At 57.4% G+C, this 17,399-nt stretch overlaps 1 protein-coding gene across 2 annotated transcripts in view; it reads right to left on the reverse strand.

Moving 5' to 3' along the window:
- C2CD2 (C2 calcium dependent domain containing 2) overlaps positions 1–9,379 on the reverse strand; it is a 49,638-nt gene extending 40,259 nt beyond the window's left edge. Inside the window, exon 1 of one of the 2 annotated variants that reach the window (XM_028504653.2) lies at positions 8,675–9,379. In XM_028504653.2, coding sequence (XP_028360454.1) covers positions 8,675–8,950 — 276 coding nt within the window. In that variant the 5' untranslated portion in view covers positions 8,951–9,379. The remainder of the gene's footprint in view (positions 1–8,674) is intronic. The other variant, XM_036017453.1, reaches the window with a different exon arrangement.
- Between the last annotated feature and the right edge of the window lie 8,020 nt (positions 9,380–17,399).

A 17,399-nucleotide genomic window follows, 5' to 3' on the forward strand; every position in this document is an offset into this window, starting at 1 on the left:
TGTTCATAGCAGCGTAATTTACAATAGCTAGGTGCTGGAAGCAACCTAGATGCCCATCAGTAAATGAATGGATCAAAAAACTATGGTACATTTACACAATGGAATTCTGTGCAGCAGAAAGAAAGAAAGGAGCTCCTACCCTTAGCAACAGCTTGGATGGAGCTGGAAGGCATTATGCTAAGTGAAACAAGCCAGGCAGTGAAAGACAAATACCATGTGATCTCACCTTTAACAGGAACCTAATCAACAAAACAAACAAGCAAAATATAACCAGAGACACTGAAATAGAGGACAGGCTGACAGTGAATAGACGGGAGAGGGGAGGGAGTTTCAGGGGAAAAGGGGAAGGGTTTGCAAGAACAAGTATAAAGGACACGTGGACAAAAACTGGGGGGGGGGGAGTGGAAAAGGGAGGGAGGTAGGGAGGGCTGGGGGGTGGGCTGGGATGGAAGTATAAGGCAGAAAGCTGTACTTGAACAACAATTAAAATAAATTAATTTTTAAAAAGTGAAAAACAAAAAAACCCGCTTCCTGATGTGCAGTGTGCTCAGGCAGGCTCCGACTGGGGGCTGCGAGGAGAGCGTGTGCCCACAGCTTCCCACCCCTCCCCGCCCAGCTCAGGGGCTCCCCACTGCGGGGAGCTGGTCCCGGCTATAAGACACGACTGGGGAAGGAAAATAAAATTCTGCAAGAGGCACGCGAGCTCTTCTGGCAGACATGGCACACATGAGCTGCCAATGGCATCACTGGGGGCTACTTCTTAAGAATTCCGCGCGGTCCAAAGGAGAGAGAACAGGCACAGAACACTTTCAATCACACCTCGTCTTATGCCAATCCTGCCAACCTCGCTGCCCCAAAATCACCATCAGAGAAGTAAATCCACTCCCCAAGAGTGATGAAATCACAATTGGGGGCTGCTCTGCCCCATTCTCCAAGGCTGGTGCTTGCTCTGCTATGGCCAGGGGTACGCTGTGAGCCTGGGAAGGACACGGTCCGCATACCAGGCCGGCTGGCCGAGAGAGCAGGCCCCGGCACGAAGCCCAGTGCCAGGCAGGGAACTGACCCATCAGCAGGGGCTGCGACAGCTGCCAACAGCTGCTGACAGCTGCCAACAGCACGGTGAAACAATGCACCTTCTGTCCCAGCCTCAAGAGCCACCGGTGCCGTGAGCAGCCTGGACACAGCCTCCGGCCCTGGGCATCGGTGGGTGCAGCCCACGCCCTCTTACCTTGCAACCTTGAGGATTAAAACCCTGCAAAGATCCTGCTGGGAAAGCTCACGTCAATGGGTGGCCTCACAGAGGAAATACATTACTAAGTTAAAACAAGGACACAGGTTCCTTTCCCTTTCGTATTGCCTCACTGTCAAGTTCCAGGAAGCCCAGCCTGTGCGCAGCACTCAGCCACAAACTCACACTCCAGGTGCTCCCGACCCTGCTGGCACTGAAGCCACACTTGCTGTCCACCTGGGAAAGCAACACGCAGGAACCGCCAGGAAAACACTAGGAAAGGAAAACCGTGAGGGGGACTAGCCCTGCCAGATGTCAGCACCCACTACAGACCCCCTACATTCCAGACGAGGGGGACAGGGCACGAGCACGCAGATGGACCAGGGGACAGGAGCAGAAAGCCCCAAACAGACCCAGATACCTGTGCACACACACTTAGCGTGGACAAGGGCGGCATCCCAGGTCGCTGGGTAAATACAGGTTCTCTCTTTGATCAGGATGTGGGAGGAGCCCCGCACGGAAGGCAAACACTAATAAATGAACCCAGTGCATCCTGACCGCCCGAGGCGGTGCAAAAACCCAGGTCTAATAGGCCGAACCTAAGACGCTTTGGGAAACAGCGCCCTGACCGCACACACATGCCGTGATCTGGGCAGTAACGCGCTTCTCGCAGGGGCGTGGGTCCGCAGTTCAGCAGCTACTCTACGTGAATGCTAGACACGACCAAATAAGTAAACACGTCCCAGATGATAAGTCCCTGGTGCCTCCCCGCTGGAGAAGGAAGTTCAAAACAGGGCAAGGGCCAGATGAGATGAACTCTGTGCTGTTGACCTGGAGGCCCAGCAAGCAGCATCGAGTCATGGTTTCGAAAGCACAGACAGAAACATAGAGACATGTGCATGAGTGTATTGTATACACGCCTATGTTTCCCAGCTCTGTCCACTAAAAAAGTGCAAAAGCAATGAGACCCCAGCAGTAATGAGCATACCTGATGCTCAGACCTCGGTTTCTAAGGGCCTTGCCGATAGAAGGGATCAGGGGCACCTGGAGAAGTGGCTGAACCCAGGGCCACAAGAGGGAAAAACACAAGAGGCAAGAGGAGTCTAGAAAAAGCACCCGTGGGACCAGGAAGTGAGGAAGTGCTACACACACACACACACACACACACACGACTTTCTATGTTGATGGAAGAACACAACAGCCTGTACCACCGAAGCAACAAGACAAACAGTGACAGTGTCACACATAGCACACCGGATAAAATATCCACAAGTCCACACTGAATGTGAATAATCAACTAAATATATAGATGGAAAAGAAGTGGCAGCTCCTTCTTGCAGTAGAATTACAGTGAATAAATGTGGGAGAGACGAAAACAAAAAAAGAATCACCATTGAGCAAACTCCGCAGAAGTAATTATTGCAGACTCATCATACAGACAGATGCCAAAATCCATCCACAGAGAGTAAGGATAACAGGATGTGTGCAGTCTTGAAGTATCTCCGCAGGGTACCTTGGACTCCAGAGGGGATGGATGGCACAAGGGGACACATAAGACAGAAGAAGAGAAGCCAGCCGAAACCACCTCTACCAAGGGATCCAGGCCAACGTCCCCAGTGGCAAGTTACAATGACATCATGAACCCTGTGACAAACTACACGTAAAGGGGCACATCGCTTCTGTGGTAGAACCTCAGGCCAATTGTGTAAAAACACAAACTTGAGGGACATTTGGCAAAGGAAAAATCGACACTGTTCAGTGTTGCCACGTTTGTGGAAAACAAGGAAAGACTACAGAACTGTTCCAGACTTCCGGAGACTAAGGGGAAGCAACAACTTAACGTCATGGGGGCCTGAATGGGGCCCTGGAACAAGGAAAGGATACTGGTGGAAAAATCCATGAAATTCACATAAGGTCTTCAGTTTAGTTAAAGACCACTATCAATGTTAGTATCTCTTACTGTTACAATGTTAATGTCACTGTACCATGGATTATAGTAACATCGCGCCAATGTTAATTTCTTGTCCTGTTACATTAATATCATTGTACCATGAATTATAGTAACAGGGTGCCAATATTAATGGCTTATACTGTTACAATGTTAATATCATTGTACTATGAATTAGTTACATTGTGCCGATGTTAGTTTCTTGTCTTGTTACAATGTTAATATCATTTTACTATAAATTAAAGTAACATTGTGCTACAGTGATATGACACTGGGTAAGAAATATATGGAAACTCTCTGAATTACTTTTGCAACTTTTCTATAAATCTAAGAGCAGTAAGAAATAAAGTTTTCTTTAAAGGGAGCTTGGAGGAAATCAGCCCACCTTTACTGACTCTGTTCGCTAAAAGCCTCACAGAGATATCTATCCTCACATGCAGAGCGGATTCTGTGTTCCATATGGAACCTACACTTATGCAGAGGGAGCACAGAGAGGTCAGGTTTTGCCCAAAGTCACACAGCCCCAGGGCTTCCGGCCTGAGCAGTAAACACAGCTCTTCCAAGCGGCTCAAGAAGTCCCCTCCCAACTCAGCAGCCCGAGAGAGGCAGGCAGGAGTCAAGTTAGCTTTGGCTGCATTTCAGTTAAAACACTGCACCCACTCTTCCTTTCCCTGAACGGGTGAGGTTACAAGAAACAACCTGACCCGGTGCCTATTCCTGGGTTGCCTATGGACAATTTGCAAAGTCATCAGTGAGCCAGCCTCCTTTCATGTTGATTCTTTAGGAGTGAACACAAAGCACATTAAACAGCTTGTTTTCCCCAGGCTTGGCTGGCTCCCAAGTGGGGAAGGCCTGTGTCCAGCTGGGGAGATGCACATGGCCGCCATGTCTCCCCCTTCCTGTAACAAGCTTCTAACAGGCCCCACCCCCCACCCCCCACTGCCTGCTCTGCGACAGCCTGACACTGGGCACCAGGTGGGCTGTGCCCGGACAGACAGGGCTCTGGCCTAGCTCACAATCCCGTGAGACACAAGTGACCACCAGGTGCCATTCGATTCAGGAACCAGCCCAGGCTGCTGGGGTGGGGGTGGGGGTGGGGCAGCATCCTGGAAGTATGGAAGGACCAGGGATCTCTTTCTGGAAGGTTTACGGAAGTTAAATGAGGACAAAGGTGAAATAAGTGTTCCAGATAAAAGGAATAACCTGTGGGAAGGCCCCCACAGGCAGAACCCTGAATGTTTGAACAGCAGAAATGAGACCAGTTTGGGGGTGGGGGTCACGGTGAAGGGTGCCCCCCCTTACCCAAGGTTGCCTTCATATTCTTGCCAACTGACTTCTTTTTTTTTTAAGATTTTATTTATTTATTTTAGAGAGATGGGGAAGGGAGGAAGAGAGGGAGTGAAATATCAGTGTGTGGTTGCCTCCAGCACACCCCATACTGGGGATATGGCCTGCAACCCAGGCATGTGTCCTGACTGGGAATCAAACCAGCGATGCTTTGGTTCACAGGCCTGCTGCACTCAATCCACTGAGCTACACCAGCCAGGGCCAGCAAACTGACTTCTTATACTGTGGCCACTATGGATGGCACTATGTAACCGGAAGAAAAGCTATGAAGGCTTGTCACTTGGTTTGCATTTTAAATCGCTGAAGCTCATCTGCAAGTCAGAGCTGTGAATGACCTGCTCCAAGTTCACACGGCATCTTTCCTGTTTTCTTCCCCTGAAAACCACAAACTGTCCCGGTCTTGGTCATTTGCATTTGGAACACCCATCTGAAAAATGTCCCGAGGCCAAAGGACTGAAGGAACAAAAGCGTCAGGGCGGCCCATGGCTGGACACGTCCAGGACACAGCCCCCACTCTGGGCTCAGGACTCCCCACGTGTGGGCGTCCACCCAGGGAAGGAAGCATGGGCCAGCTTCCCTGCAAGGGTCCCCGGGCCACAAGGCCTGGCTTCCACAGCCAGTGGGCCGCTGCGGGAACGGCAACCCAGAGGCCCCCAGCTGGGTGGCGGGGGTGTGGACCATCGCCGGGTTGCCTGACTGTCACTGGCAAACCCTTTTGTAGACGTCCCTGTTACCCAGGGGAACTAAAGGGAAACCCTAAGCTGTCACTCTTGGGTGACAGGGCATTCGTTCCAAATCTAGTGCCTGAGGGAGAGAGGCAGGTCCGGGGTCTCTGTTCTCCGTGACGGCGCTGTGGTCAGACGGACCGGAATTCGGTGTCTGATGCACCGGAGGGGAGAGGCGGGCGGTGTTGGGCAACGGCTGATAGCTGGCGTCGGGACCGGCCTGGACCCAGCAGCCTCTCCCTCGTGAGAAGCTGGCGTGGGGAAGCTCCCCGCACCCCCACCAGCCTGCTGAGCCCGAACTGCAGGGAGGGGGACGGCATGTGCGTTTTCCCGAAGCTCTCCAGACAATTCGCCTGCGCTCCCCAACCCCTGGCCTCTGCCCGGCCAGCTGGCGCCGCAGCGATGGTCCCCCCATGCCTCTCCCGCCCGCCACCCTGTCTGATGTGAGAACAGTTCGGAGTGAGGGTCGGGATTCAGGGGGCTGCTCCAGCCACGGGTCACCCAGAGTCAAAGGAGGCTCCACGGGCTACCGCTCAATCCTCAGGTCCCCGGGGGAAAGGGGTCCCATAGTTGGGGGTGACACGTTAAACAATCAAACCCTTTGTATCCTTTCTTTAAAAAGAAAGATTTTATTTACTTAATGTTTAGACAGAGGGGAAGGGAAGAAGAAAGAGAGAGAGAGAAGCATTGATCGGCTGCCTCTCACACCTCCCCCCCGCAACCAGGGACTTGGCCTGCAACCCAGGCATGTGCCCTGACCAGGAATTGAAACAGTGACCTTTGGGTTTGTGGGACGGCGTCCAACCCACGGAGCCACCGCAGCCAGGGCCCCTTTGTATCCTTTCTTGCCGGACCTCAGTTAAGGGGGACACATGGGTCTCCGAGGCAAATCTGCTGCCCACGGGGGAACAAGAGCAGATGCGGATGGACCGTGACGCCCCGGGCCAGGGTCCAGGTCAGCCCCGGCAAGGCTCTCCGGCTCCTGGGCCACAGTCTCCCCTCTGGAGAAGGAAGGGGCTTTGCTGGAAGAGTTCGGGATTCCTTTTGCTCTTACAACACAAAGCTGGGTAAGACTTAGAATGAGAGGAGTTACCGTCTCCATTCAACAGAGAATTCCACCTTTCACAAAGATGCTGGATACAATTAATGACATCCCGTGGGTCCCCAACCTCCCCAGTGACAGGCTGAGAAGTGGTCTCCTCCCCAGCCAGGGCAGAGAGATAACAGGACAGGCGGGGGTTGGAGGGGGGACAGGCACTAAGCTGTGGGCACATGGAGCATCACCCCTAATCCGGGATTAGCGGGAATCGCATTGGAGGGAGGGCACAGAGAAACTGCAGAGCTGGCTGTCGGGGTCAGGACACCCAGAGAAACACCAGCCATGCTGCCATCGGTGCTGCACCCGTGAGGGCCTCGGACAGGGGAGGGTCTGTGATGAGTCAGTAGGAAGGGGCCGAGTTCCCCAGGTCCTGTCCGCCTGCAGAACCTTCCATTTGAATTCAAATCGAGCGACACGTCCAGGCACTGGGGAGCACAATCCGATCCAATCCACGGCCACCCAAGGCTGCCAGGGACGTGTCTGCACTGCTTTGAGCTTGACCCCTGTGCACTCCGGCCCCTTCCAGGCAGGAGTCTGCAGACATGGAGGTCTGTGACTGCAGCGCATGGGCAAGAGCAGACAGAGCCCGCTCTCTCTCCACTCCCTGAACACGGAGCCCTCCTTCCCTGCTCCCACCAAGTCGAGCGAGTTGGCGAAAGGTTTTCTTTCGAAACCTTGGGTTCCTTTAGGGTTCTCAGCTTCACCTGACCAACCAGACATTCTGGGGAGGAATTTCCAACGCCCCAGGGCGATCTGGGAGTGGTGTCTGAGGAATCCCGCTTCCCGAAGCCACTCCAGAAACGGCAGGAAATGAGAGCAGGATGGGGTGGGTGCGCAGGGCTACCCCAACTCACACGCGGAAGGCAGGACCCAGCCTGTGCGCCCGGAACTCCGTCGGGAGGCCCAGGGTTGGAGTGATGGACCCTGCAGCTCGCTCACCCGACACGCCCTTGAATTTGAGAGCAAGCAGGGACAAGGCTCTTACGCACTCACGCAACACCACCAGCCAAGGTGGGCTTGGCCCCAGAACCTGGCCTGTGACACCAGGTCAATCAAGGGTCAATGACAACAGCCCGGGGGGGGGGGGGAGGGGGAACAATTCTGTTGGCCTCCTGTGTGAGGCCAAGTGGCTTTAGGGAAGAGATGGGGTGGTTCCCCTCACCAGGAAATGTCCAGCTCTGGACAACAGGGACAGGGGCTGTAGGTGCCAGGGCAGACGGCCGTCAACTGACCTCCAAGCATTTATTTTTCATGTGTACGCACTGCTTTGTTTTTCAAACCCACGGCCGTGTGAGTCAAGGCCATGGCCCAGAGTCCAGGCACAGGGCCACGCGGGGACACTCTGAAGGCTGGTGGGCCCAGGCGCACCACATTCGCTGTTCCCGCTGCCAGTGGCACAGGCTTTGCCCCGCCCCCCCCTCCACACACACACAGACACCAGCTCACACCTGGCAGGATCTGAGAGCAAGGAGGGCCGGCAAAGGCTGGGAGGCATCCCTGCACTCCCACCAGGCCCCCATTCCTGCCCGGAACTAGGAGACACCAGGACTTTGTCATCAGACTAAGATACCTTAAAAGTAAAAATAAGTCGCCCTGTCATTAATTCCGGAAGAAACAAAACCACAGGAATGTGTGGCATCAGGGCATGGGTTAGGTCACAGGCCCCTGAGCTTCGTTTGGGGCGGGAGGTAGCCGGATTCCAATCCCCGCTCTGCCCAGCGCGGGCTGCGTGACCTTGGGCGGGTCACCTAACCTCTCCAGACCTCCGTTCCTTGCCTGGGAAGTGTCGGCAGTCCCAGGAGTTGTGAGGACTCCCACGAGTGCGCCAAGAACCCTCAGCGCAATGTCTGGCAAGCGGCTGGCTCTCCACAAATGGCTACCCATTCCATACGCCAGGAAACGCAAGCACACGTTGGAGAAACTCATTCTCGGTGGGATACAGCCCTACTGATGGGAGCCCATTCGGGTCACAGTCATTCATACATCAGGCGCGAAAGCAGAAAGTGTCCGGCCGGGAGCCGGAATCCACCTGGGACTCTGGGAGGGCCGACGGGACCCAGAAGGGAATGGGCCGCTCCAACGAGTCTCTCCAACAGCCAGTGCCTGACCCACCTCATGAGTGGTGGGTAGGGTCCTGTCACTTCATCTTGACTCCCCAGGGTCCCTCTCCTAACTTTCAAGGATGCCGTCCCCGGGCAAGGCGCACTTAGGATCAGTCGAGGGCTTCGTGAGGCTCCAGAGGAGGCTGAGCGCTGACAGCCCGCGGCCCGCCGTAAGCCGCACCCCACCCCACCCGCGGCACCACCGCCGCCCTCACAGAAACTCACCCCCTTCCGTCCGGCCTCCTGATTCAGGGCGGCCACCCAGGCGGCCTGCCACTGGCTCCTCCAGCTGTTCAGCGTCAGAATCCAGGAGAGCAGCACGTCCGACTCGGGGCGCTGGTCCTCTCCAGGCTCTGCCGCCCGCCGCCGCGGGGACCGCGATCGCGCCCTGGCCAGCGCCCACTGCGCCAAGTACAGGCCCACCGTGCCCAAGGCCACAACGAAAAGCGACACCAAGACCAGCCACTGGACTTCACCGAACCACGAGTCCAGGCGGGACATGGTGATGGCGCATACCCGGCGCGCCTCGCCCCACAACTTCCCAGGGCAGCCCCTGGCGGGGCGCGTAGCCCGCGGTGGCGAGCTCAGGACATCAGCCAGCGGCCGGCGGGGGGCGTGGAGGGGCGCAGAGCGCTGGATCTGGGCTGCTGGCGGCGCGGGCCTGGGGCCCTGGGCGCGGGGCTCGGAGCCGGGAGCCGGGAGCCGGGAGCAGGGAGACCAGGCGGGGCGAGCTGGAGGAAAAGCCGGCCCGCACACGGCGGCCACAGTCCGGGACTGCGCCCCAACCCCGCACACCTGGCAATGGTGACGCGGAGACCGGCGTTCCCGACTCGGCGTCTGGGTAGTTCCCGGGGCCGCAGCCCGGCGCGCTTCCTCCTGCGCGCGCCGCCCCCTTCGTTCCGCCTGCTGCCCAGCAGTGGCCGGAGAGACTCCGGCTGGGGGGCGGGGCAGCGGGGCGGGGCGGGGCCGGGGCCGAGGGGGAGGGGCCTAGGTCGCTGGCGCCCGCGCCATCCCCGCCCCCTTAAAGGCCCCGCGCTTCCAACCCCTGTGGGCACCGCCCCCGCCACCGCTCAGGGCTTTGGTCTGGCCACACGCGCGCGCCACCCGCCCCTTCCCGCGGGCAGCCGCAGCGCAGTGGCCCTGCTCGGGAAGCCAGGCGCGGCTTTCTCCAGTGCTGACATGCTCCTGGCGTAGCGACGCAACGCGGCAGCGTGGTGCGCGGGACTTTCCAATTAGCTGGATTCCAGGGATGCTGTGGGGCTGGTGACTCGGCTTCGCTGCGCGTGTGCGCGTGCATGTGCATGTGTGTGCACGCCTATTTGAGCCTGTGCCTGTGGAAAGGCAATTTCTGGGATCGCCAGGTGTCCTCCACCATGACAGTGTCTGGGTTTGACATAGGTGGAAAGTCCCTGGGAATCCAGGACTCGCACCCGAGTCAGGAGGGCCTGGAGACTCATCATCTGCACCCGGATGACTGCGCCCCTCACCTTGCAGTCAGGCCTCATCATTAGGAAATGCCACAACATCCTAGCCTAAAATTCTCCAAGGCCTAAATCATAAAAGTGATTCACTGATACTTTCTGCAGCTGTATTAAGGGGATTTGACCTTGAATCGGGTTGGCTAGATCTGACATTTAGCCTTTCGTTACCTGGCCAGAGTCTGCTGATGGGCCTGTCTCATGAGTAAGCCCAGTGGTGATTCTGGCTGTGCCCCTGCAGCCCAGGGTGCTCCCTGGTTCCTCCTCGGCCCCTCCAGGCCACTGCACAGGATGCCTTAGAACCTGGCCGGGGGAGTTTTCAAAGAAGAAAGGCAAGTCGGGCAGATCTGATGGGCAGATCTGAGATTAGGATCTAAGTCTGGTTCCCAGGCTAGTGGCATTTATTGTCACCTGTTATGCAAAACCCCTGGAACAGCTTCTCGAGAACCACAGGTCTGTGATGGCTCTGCCCTGGATACCAAAAACTAAAGACAGGGAGTGAGGTACCTTCTAAAAAGGAGAGGTTGGTGTGATGACATAGGCAGAGGTGTGTGTGCATGCTTGTGCGTGTGCAAAGGCCCTGAGGCCTGTGTGTAGCTCCCTACCCCTGAGGAAGAGTGCAAGGGGGTGGTGTGAGGGCTGGGGGCTGCCACTGGAAGACGGGGTAGTCGACTGACTCACTGACAGAGAGAAGCCATACACTGCTGGAAGCACAGAGTGAAAGAATTGCACTTTACAAAAAGATCACTCCCTGCAACAGGTAGGGGAGGCTGGGCTGGAAGAAGTGCAGGGGGAAGAAAGCGCAGCTAGGGGGTGACCCCAGGGTCCAGGAGAAGGGTGTAGTCAGGCTAGAGCATGGCGAGGGGAGGGGGCGGGCCCCCACAGCAAAGGGTGTTCCTGGCCTGGAGGCTGGAGTCCAGGAGGTGAGAGTGAGTTTGAAATTGTGGGACAGAGGGTGGCAGCAGGAGGGTGAAACAAGTTTCGAGGGCCCTGATATTCTTTGAGCAACAGGAAAGAATCAGGAGACAGCTGGACCAAGTACCCTCTGTGAGAAACAGAACAGGAAGCTGGTGGGGAACTGAACTCATCGAATCGCCCAGGTGAGCCGAGCAGGGGAGAACCAGCCCTTGCCAGGCAGGTCTGATCGTAGAAAGTGGAACTAAAATGACCCTCTGAGCTTTCTGCAAGCCACCTGGTCATTAAGCACTGGCTCTCCCTTCATCCCACAGTCCCTACAAGGTTGGGGGTGTGGCTCTCCCTTGCCCAGAAACCTCCTCTCACTCAGAGCAAGCCTCTGGTTATTTCCTGATCTGCAGCTGAAGGACTCGAGCCCTGCCGGCCCCCTTGCCAGCCTACCAGGGGTCGCCAGATACCTCGGCTCGCTGTCTCCCTACTCCAGCCCCTGTCCGCGGGCACGCATGCGCACTGGCTGTGGCCGGGGTGGCGGGCAGGAGAGGGCCCGACCTGTCCTGTGTGACTGGTGGAACCGGTCTCATTCTTCACGGCCACTTTCCAAGGGGTGCGCACCCCCTTAGCTCATCCAGAGGCTCATAACAAATTGGAAACCAACAACCACCCCTGGTTGGGGGTTTCTACAAAGGACTGTACACATTTAGGTACTGAATCACTTCTGCGCAGAACCAAATGGAGGGAGAACAAGGAACCCCCTGGGCTTACAGGAAAATGCAGTTGACCGAAACATGCAACAGTAACGTCTTGTAAGTCTGTGAAAAGAGCCAGGCCACCCTCACGTTTTCTCCCAGCCCGGCAACACGGTGGTCTCCCAGTGCCATTCATCCAGGGCAAGGAGGACACTGGATGACTCAGCTCTCTGTAAGGGCAGCCTTTCCCCCCCATGTGGTGGCATTCCCTGTTCCCAGCATGCAGCCCTCTCCCCCACTACGCACCCCTCCAACCCAAGGGGCCAGGCTGCTGCTCCGCCCGCAAAGGACGCTGGTTCTGGCCCACCCCACCTTCCGATGGGCCAGGTCCTCCGTGCTCTGCTCTGCAGAGGTCGTTTGCTGGCTTTGACGCTCCTAGAAGGAAACCCCTGTCTTCTGAATCCTGCATCTCGCACCCATTGAGCGTCTGTGAGCAGGTGGGGCAGGCCCGGGGGGTCTGGGCACTGGACATTGCCCCCAAACCTGGGTCTTATACCCGGGGGGATGGTGCTGAAACCAGCGCACAGGGGCCCTAGGGAACCCCACTTCACATCAACCTACAGGACCCACCAGAAGCAGCCTCCTTCCTGGAATATTCCGGAACCTCAGACCAGGTGGGTCCCATGGGGACAGAGAGGAAACAGCAGAAACTATATTTCCAAATTTCTCTTCAGAATATTCTACGGTAACTGGCTGTGAGACTGGGCACAGGAGTAAATGCTCCATTGTTCTGATTTTCATTTTGAAAATGTTTCTGGCCCTGGCTGGTGTGGCTCAGTGGATTGAGCGCCAGCCCACAAACCAAAAGGTTGCTGGTTTGATTCCCAGTCAGGGCACAAGCCTGGGTTGCAGGCTAGATCCCTAGTTGGGGGCGTGCGAGAGGCGACCGATAGATGTATCTCTCACACATCGATGTTTCTCTTCCTCTTTCTCCCTCCCTCCCCCTCTCTCTAGAAATAAATATATAAAATCTTTTAAGAAATAAATAAAACGTTTCTAAAATGCTCTTCATGGAGACAAGTATTGCTTGCTGGGTGACCTTCACCCAGTCACCCCATCCCTGAGCGACTCTTCCATGCATCCAAGATGGAGTATTTTAACGTCTTCCCCAACTTGGCCCAAGAGATTCTGGGACAATGTTACATGTTTTAAGATTAAGAAATATGCTCAAGTGTCATCTAGGCTTCATATCTATAATCAAAATTATACTTATTAATACTAGGAAGTAGTCACCATTGAACCAGATAGTCTTAATGGGTTTATAAAAGGCTGAACCAAAATCAGGATGTATACAGAAACGCTTGTCCAAACTTTTGCTGCATTTCCAGTGAAGTATTGTGAGTTTCTGGAAGAGGAAAGGAAGGCGTCAGGGGAGTTTGTGGTTTGTCTCTGACTTGGCACAGAAGCTGCTTTGCCCCGTAGCAGTTTGCTTGCTGACGATGATGATGGTGGCGGCGGCGGCGTAGCTTGAATTACCCAGTTGTGCCCCAATGCACCGGCATCCCAGGCCCCTGCAGGGCTCGTGGGATGAACGACCTGGGACAGAAGACCTGTGAGTGCAGATGGCCGGCTTCCCCCGTGGTCCTCTAGGGAAGACGTTCCGAGAACTCCCTGGTAGCAGAATGCCGTGGAGACTTGGCTCCATGCCCTCCCTTCCCCCCTCCGCAGTGGGGTCTGTGTAGTAGAGGCTGGGGCCCATCTCCTTGACGACGATCTCAGGCGCTTAGTCATTTCCACTGTCCCGAGGCCGGCCGGCTGCTCTTTGGGCCAGCTTCCTGTCGTGCCTGCGGGTGGACTCCGGGAGCCTTAAACCGGGTCGGAGGTCACCTGTGGCCGGAGCTGGAGCCTCAGCAGCAGCAGGCTCCAGGAGAGGCCCCGAGCCTCCCCACTGACCATTCCCGTGACTTCCTGAGACCTTGTCCGCGGCGCCTCCCTGGGAGAAAAGCAGCCGTCCCTCAGAACCTCCACAGGCACAGCCTCCGAAGGGCCGGGAGGAAGCCGCTGCGCCCGAGGGCTGGGCCACGGGCCAGCTGACCCTGGGGCGAGTGCGACCATAGTGATGGGGGTCACCAGCCAAGCAGCTCCTGCCGGCGGTGGCAGCGCTGCACGGCCCTGCGGTGCGGGCCGCATAGGCACAACCTGGGCGGCGGGCACGGAGGTCACGGCCGTGTGTGTGCGTGCGCCAACAGACACGCGGGACGTCTGGACTTGATGGGCTCACCTAAATGTTTATGGCAACACTCAGAGGATGACATTGTCTGTGTTAAAAAACGAGGAAGCTGAGTTCAGAGACATTGAGTCGCCTGTCCAAGGCCACACAGTGAGAAAGTGGCAGAGACAGAGTTGGACCCCCAGGGGACGTGGACCCAACGCCCTCATTTTTTTCTGTCCAGTTTTATGAGGCAAACAAACTCTACTAAAAAGAGAAACATGTGAAAAGGTGGAAACGAAGGGGTCCCGGTTCTCATGTCCTGGAGCGGAGATCTGTCGGAAGAAGACGAATTGCCCTTTGTGTTCTGAAGTCCGGGGGAGACACGGAGTCTCTCTCGAGCCCAGAGGGGAAGGAAGTTCACTTAGTTCCCTCCAGGGACCTGGATGGGGCGTCCGCTGTGCCCCAAGCCCTGCCTGGGGAGGACAGAGACGGGTCCCCCCCTCCCTGTGCCTGCCCGCAGTGGAGATGGCTGGGCAATCAGAGGACCATCCTGCAGGTGCCCACCAAGGAGGACCCCCCAGGCTGGCCCCGCCCACCCCAGAGCAGACCGCCAGCAGGCCGGGCCCCTCCCCCTCCAGGAGCCTGAGTCACGCCTAGCTGCAGGGAGGCTGCAGGGCAGGGTCAGAGGCAGGTCTGCCAGCTCGCTGCGGCCCAGCCAGTCTGCCAAGGGCCTGCCCTGGGCCACCTGATGACGCAGCCCCTGCAGCTCAGTGCCCACGCCAGGCAGACGGAGGAATGCGACCCAGATGACAGCTTCTGTCCCCACCAGGTGGCTCAGGGAACCCTCCCAAAGGATTGCCCAAGGGCAGGCTGGCTTGGCAATGCTGCCAGCGCCCGAGGCTGGCACCACCCTTATGAATGAGAATATTTAACCTTGTGTTTTCTATCTGCCGACAAAGGACCCTCAAGGAGGCTGTCACCTAAATTGCGTGTTTTTCTGACGCAGAGGGATGCTGGCCGTGCCCTTTGTCATTGATACCTGCACACACACTGCTGGAGGCACGTGTGTCCACCGAGTCGTGTACAGGTCGCCATCCTGGGGACTCCTTTGGTGGTGGCGGGGTCCTGGCGGGAGAGCACTCGGAGGGGGACCACGATGAAGGGGCAGAGGACAGGTCCCCGCCCAGCCCCCGCCCTTGCTGGGACTCTGCTGTGGCCACACCAGAGGCTCCACCTGGGGTGGCTGCCGTGGGGCCTTGTCGCTGGGAATGGATCTGGGGCCACACCAAGGGCTACCACGCCAGGCTTCTTAGCACCTGCTGGATACACACGCCTGCTCATTCCCACTGATGAGGCCACTCCGGCGCCGACTCCAGAACAGCGCAGGCGGGTGGATGGCTCAGCTAGAGCGGCGTGCTCCCTGCTGGTCAGGCACGAGGGGGGGTCCCATCTCAGCGCCCAGGGCGGGCCCCCGGCAAGGTGCCTTCTGTGTGAGCAACCTTCTCCCTGCATAACACTGCTGTGTTGTGTGTTGTTTTTTTTTTTTAAAAAAGCCTTGCTGGGCACAAGGGTGGAATTCACTCAATACCTGGGGGGACATTAGTCTCTTTAAGAGTTAAAGGAAATGCCTACGAAAGGGCTTTAAAAATAGCCCGGCAGTAGCGCCTCCCTACAAATAATTAATGTGCTCACTACAGATGACCACTGTCTGCTGCCGCGGCTCCCCGGCACACTCAGTGAGACGGAGGGAACAGTCGTGCCGGTTCGGGAAATACCGCAGCCTGGGGACCACTGGGGTCGTGACGAGGAGCGGAGACACGGGTACCTTCTGCGTGCCTAGCACAGGGCAAGAATGCCTCTCCTAGACACTCACCGGGGACATCCGGCTTCCGGGAGGCAGAGCCAGACCTGAGCCCAGGTGCCGTCTACCCCCCCCCCCCCCCCCCCCCCCCCGCACCACCCTGCAGCGAGTCGGCGTGACGTCCCTGCGGCACGCAATGACGTCCTTGCGGAAGCCAAGTGCAAGTGCACACAGGAGCGCACTGCCACGTTCTGTTTTTCGCTGATTCCGATGAGCATCAGCCCCCAGGCCACTCGGGGCAGAGGGTGGGGCTGCGCCTGGGAACCCCTGAGGTCGTCTGGGGCTTTCTCTTTATGCATCACTTCCTGGCAGAGTCGCCTTTGCACGTTCTGCCAGCCCCTCCCCCTGCTCGGGGAGCCCCAGAGAGGGAGGAGCCACCTGAGACCCCAGGTCCCTCCCTGTCCATTCCTCTCTGGTTCTCCTGGAGCTAAAGGGCCAGAGAGGAGGCTGGGAGCTCTCGGGAGGAAAGCAGCCCAGCCCTGGCCCTCAGGCTCTTCTGCTAGTGACAAGAGGAAGGCGGATGGGTCCCAGGGGGAGAAAAAGTCCCTGTTTGTCCCCCACCCTGGCAGTGGGCGCGAGCACCTGGTGATCCTGCCTCCCGTGTGTTCTGAATGCCCAGCACCTGGTAACTCGTGCATGCTGTTTTAACACCACACCTCTCTGTCCAGCGAGAGGGGGACAAGGCCCCCCTTGGGGACAGCCCTGGGGCACACCTCTAAGACCGCCACAGGGGACAGCCTTCCACACACACAGCCAGGCTTCGCTGAGCGGCAGGGGTCTCGGGGCCAGCCCAGCCGGAACAGGAAAAAGAAGGCGGGGTGATTTCCTGGTATGAGCCTCCCTAGCTCCGGGGCAGGACCGGGGCGGGGCAGGCTGGGTGGCCTGGGTCACCAAGGAGCAGCATTTAAAGCCACAGGGAGCAGATGAATGGGGAACAGGTGAAAATGAGACCCCCCTGCACCCCGCATGGAACAGAGCCCTCGAGGGAACCCAGGATGAGAGTGTCCCAGGAGTCAGGAAAGCTGGTCTATGTTTACACCAACTGCATGGTCTCAGGAGGTCATGCGAACACTCCCAGAGAAGGGGGTGTCGCGCCGGGAACACCGGGTGCACCCTCAGAAGCCCCTCTGCCGGGCAATGTCATGCATCTTCGCGTCCCTTCCAGCGGTCACCCCGGGCCAGCCTCCCCGGCACACTGCCAGGAGTCGTTTCCCACACGGTGCCTTGACCCAGGGGGATCAATGGGATTCCAGAACCTCCGTGGACCCGTCCTCACACCCCTGGGTGGGCGTGCATAACGTGGTTCCGGCCAAGGGCCCTTCCCCTTCCTGCTCCCGCTGAGTTTAACTCTTCCTAATTCTGGCCTTGCCCACGGTCGATTCCATTCTTCCAGCTTTGGTTCGGTCTGCAGATTTGATCAACACCAGAACGCCGTCAAAGTTTCCGTTCTAGAAGTGGGAGCAGGCAGTGGCCAGGGTCTGGTATAGGGGGTGCCCGCCCATTGCCCACCTCGGCCAGGGTCCGCAGCCTCCGTTCCTGAGGCTGGTCCCCCGAATGGCAACGGGGCATAGCGCTGTCCTCCCTTGCATATTCCTTGGGTTACCACTCTGACAGCAAGACCCACCATTAAAATGAGGTTGTTTACTGTCATCCATCCACTCATCACTCATCCGCTCATTCACTCAGCGTCCCTTGGGCTCGCCGCCCACACTGTGTCAGGAGCCACCTGCCGTCTCTGTCCTGGGCCACACCTGAAGAGATGCAGGCCCCGCCTCTGATCCTCCTGGCCTCCTTCTTG

Source organism: Phyllostomus discolor, chromosome 2 (assembly GCF_004126475.2).
Source record: "Phyllostomus discolor isolate MPI-MPIP mPhyDis1 chromosome 2, mPhyDis1.pri.v3, whole genome shotgun sequence".
Classification (NCBI taxonomy): Eukaryota; Metazoa; Chordata; class Mammalia; order Chiroptera; family Phyllostomidae; genus Phyllostomus; species Phyllostomus discolor.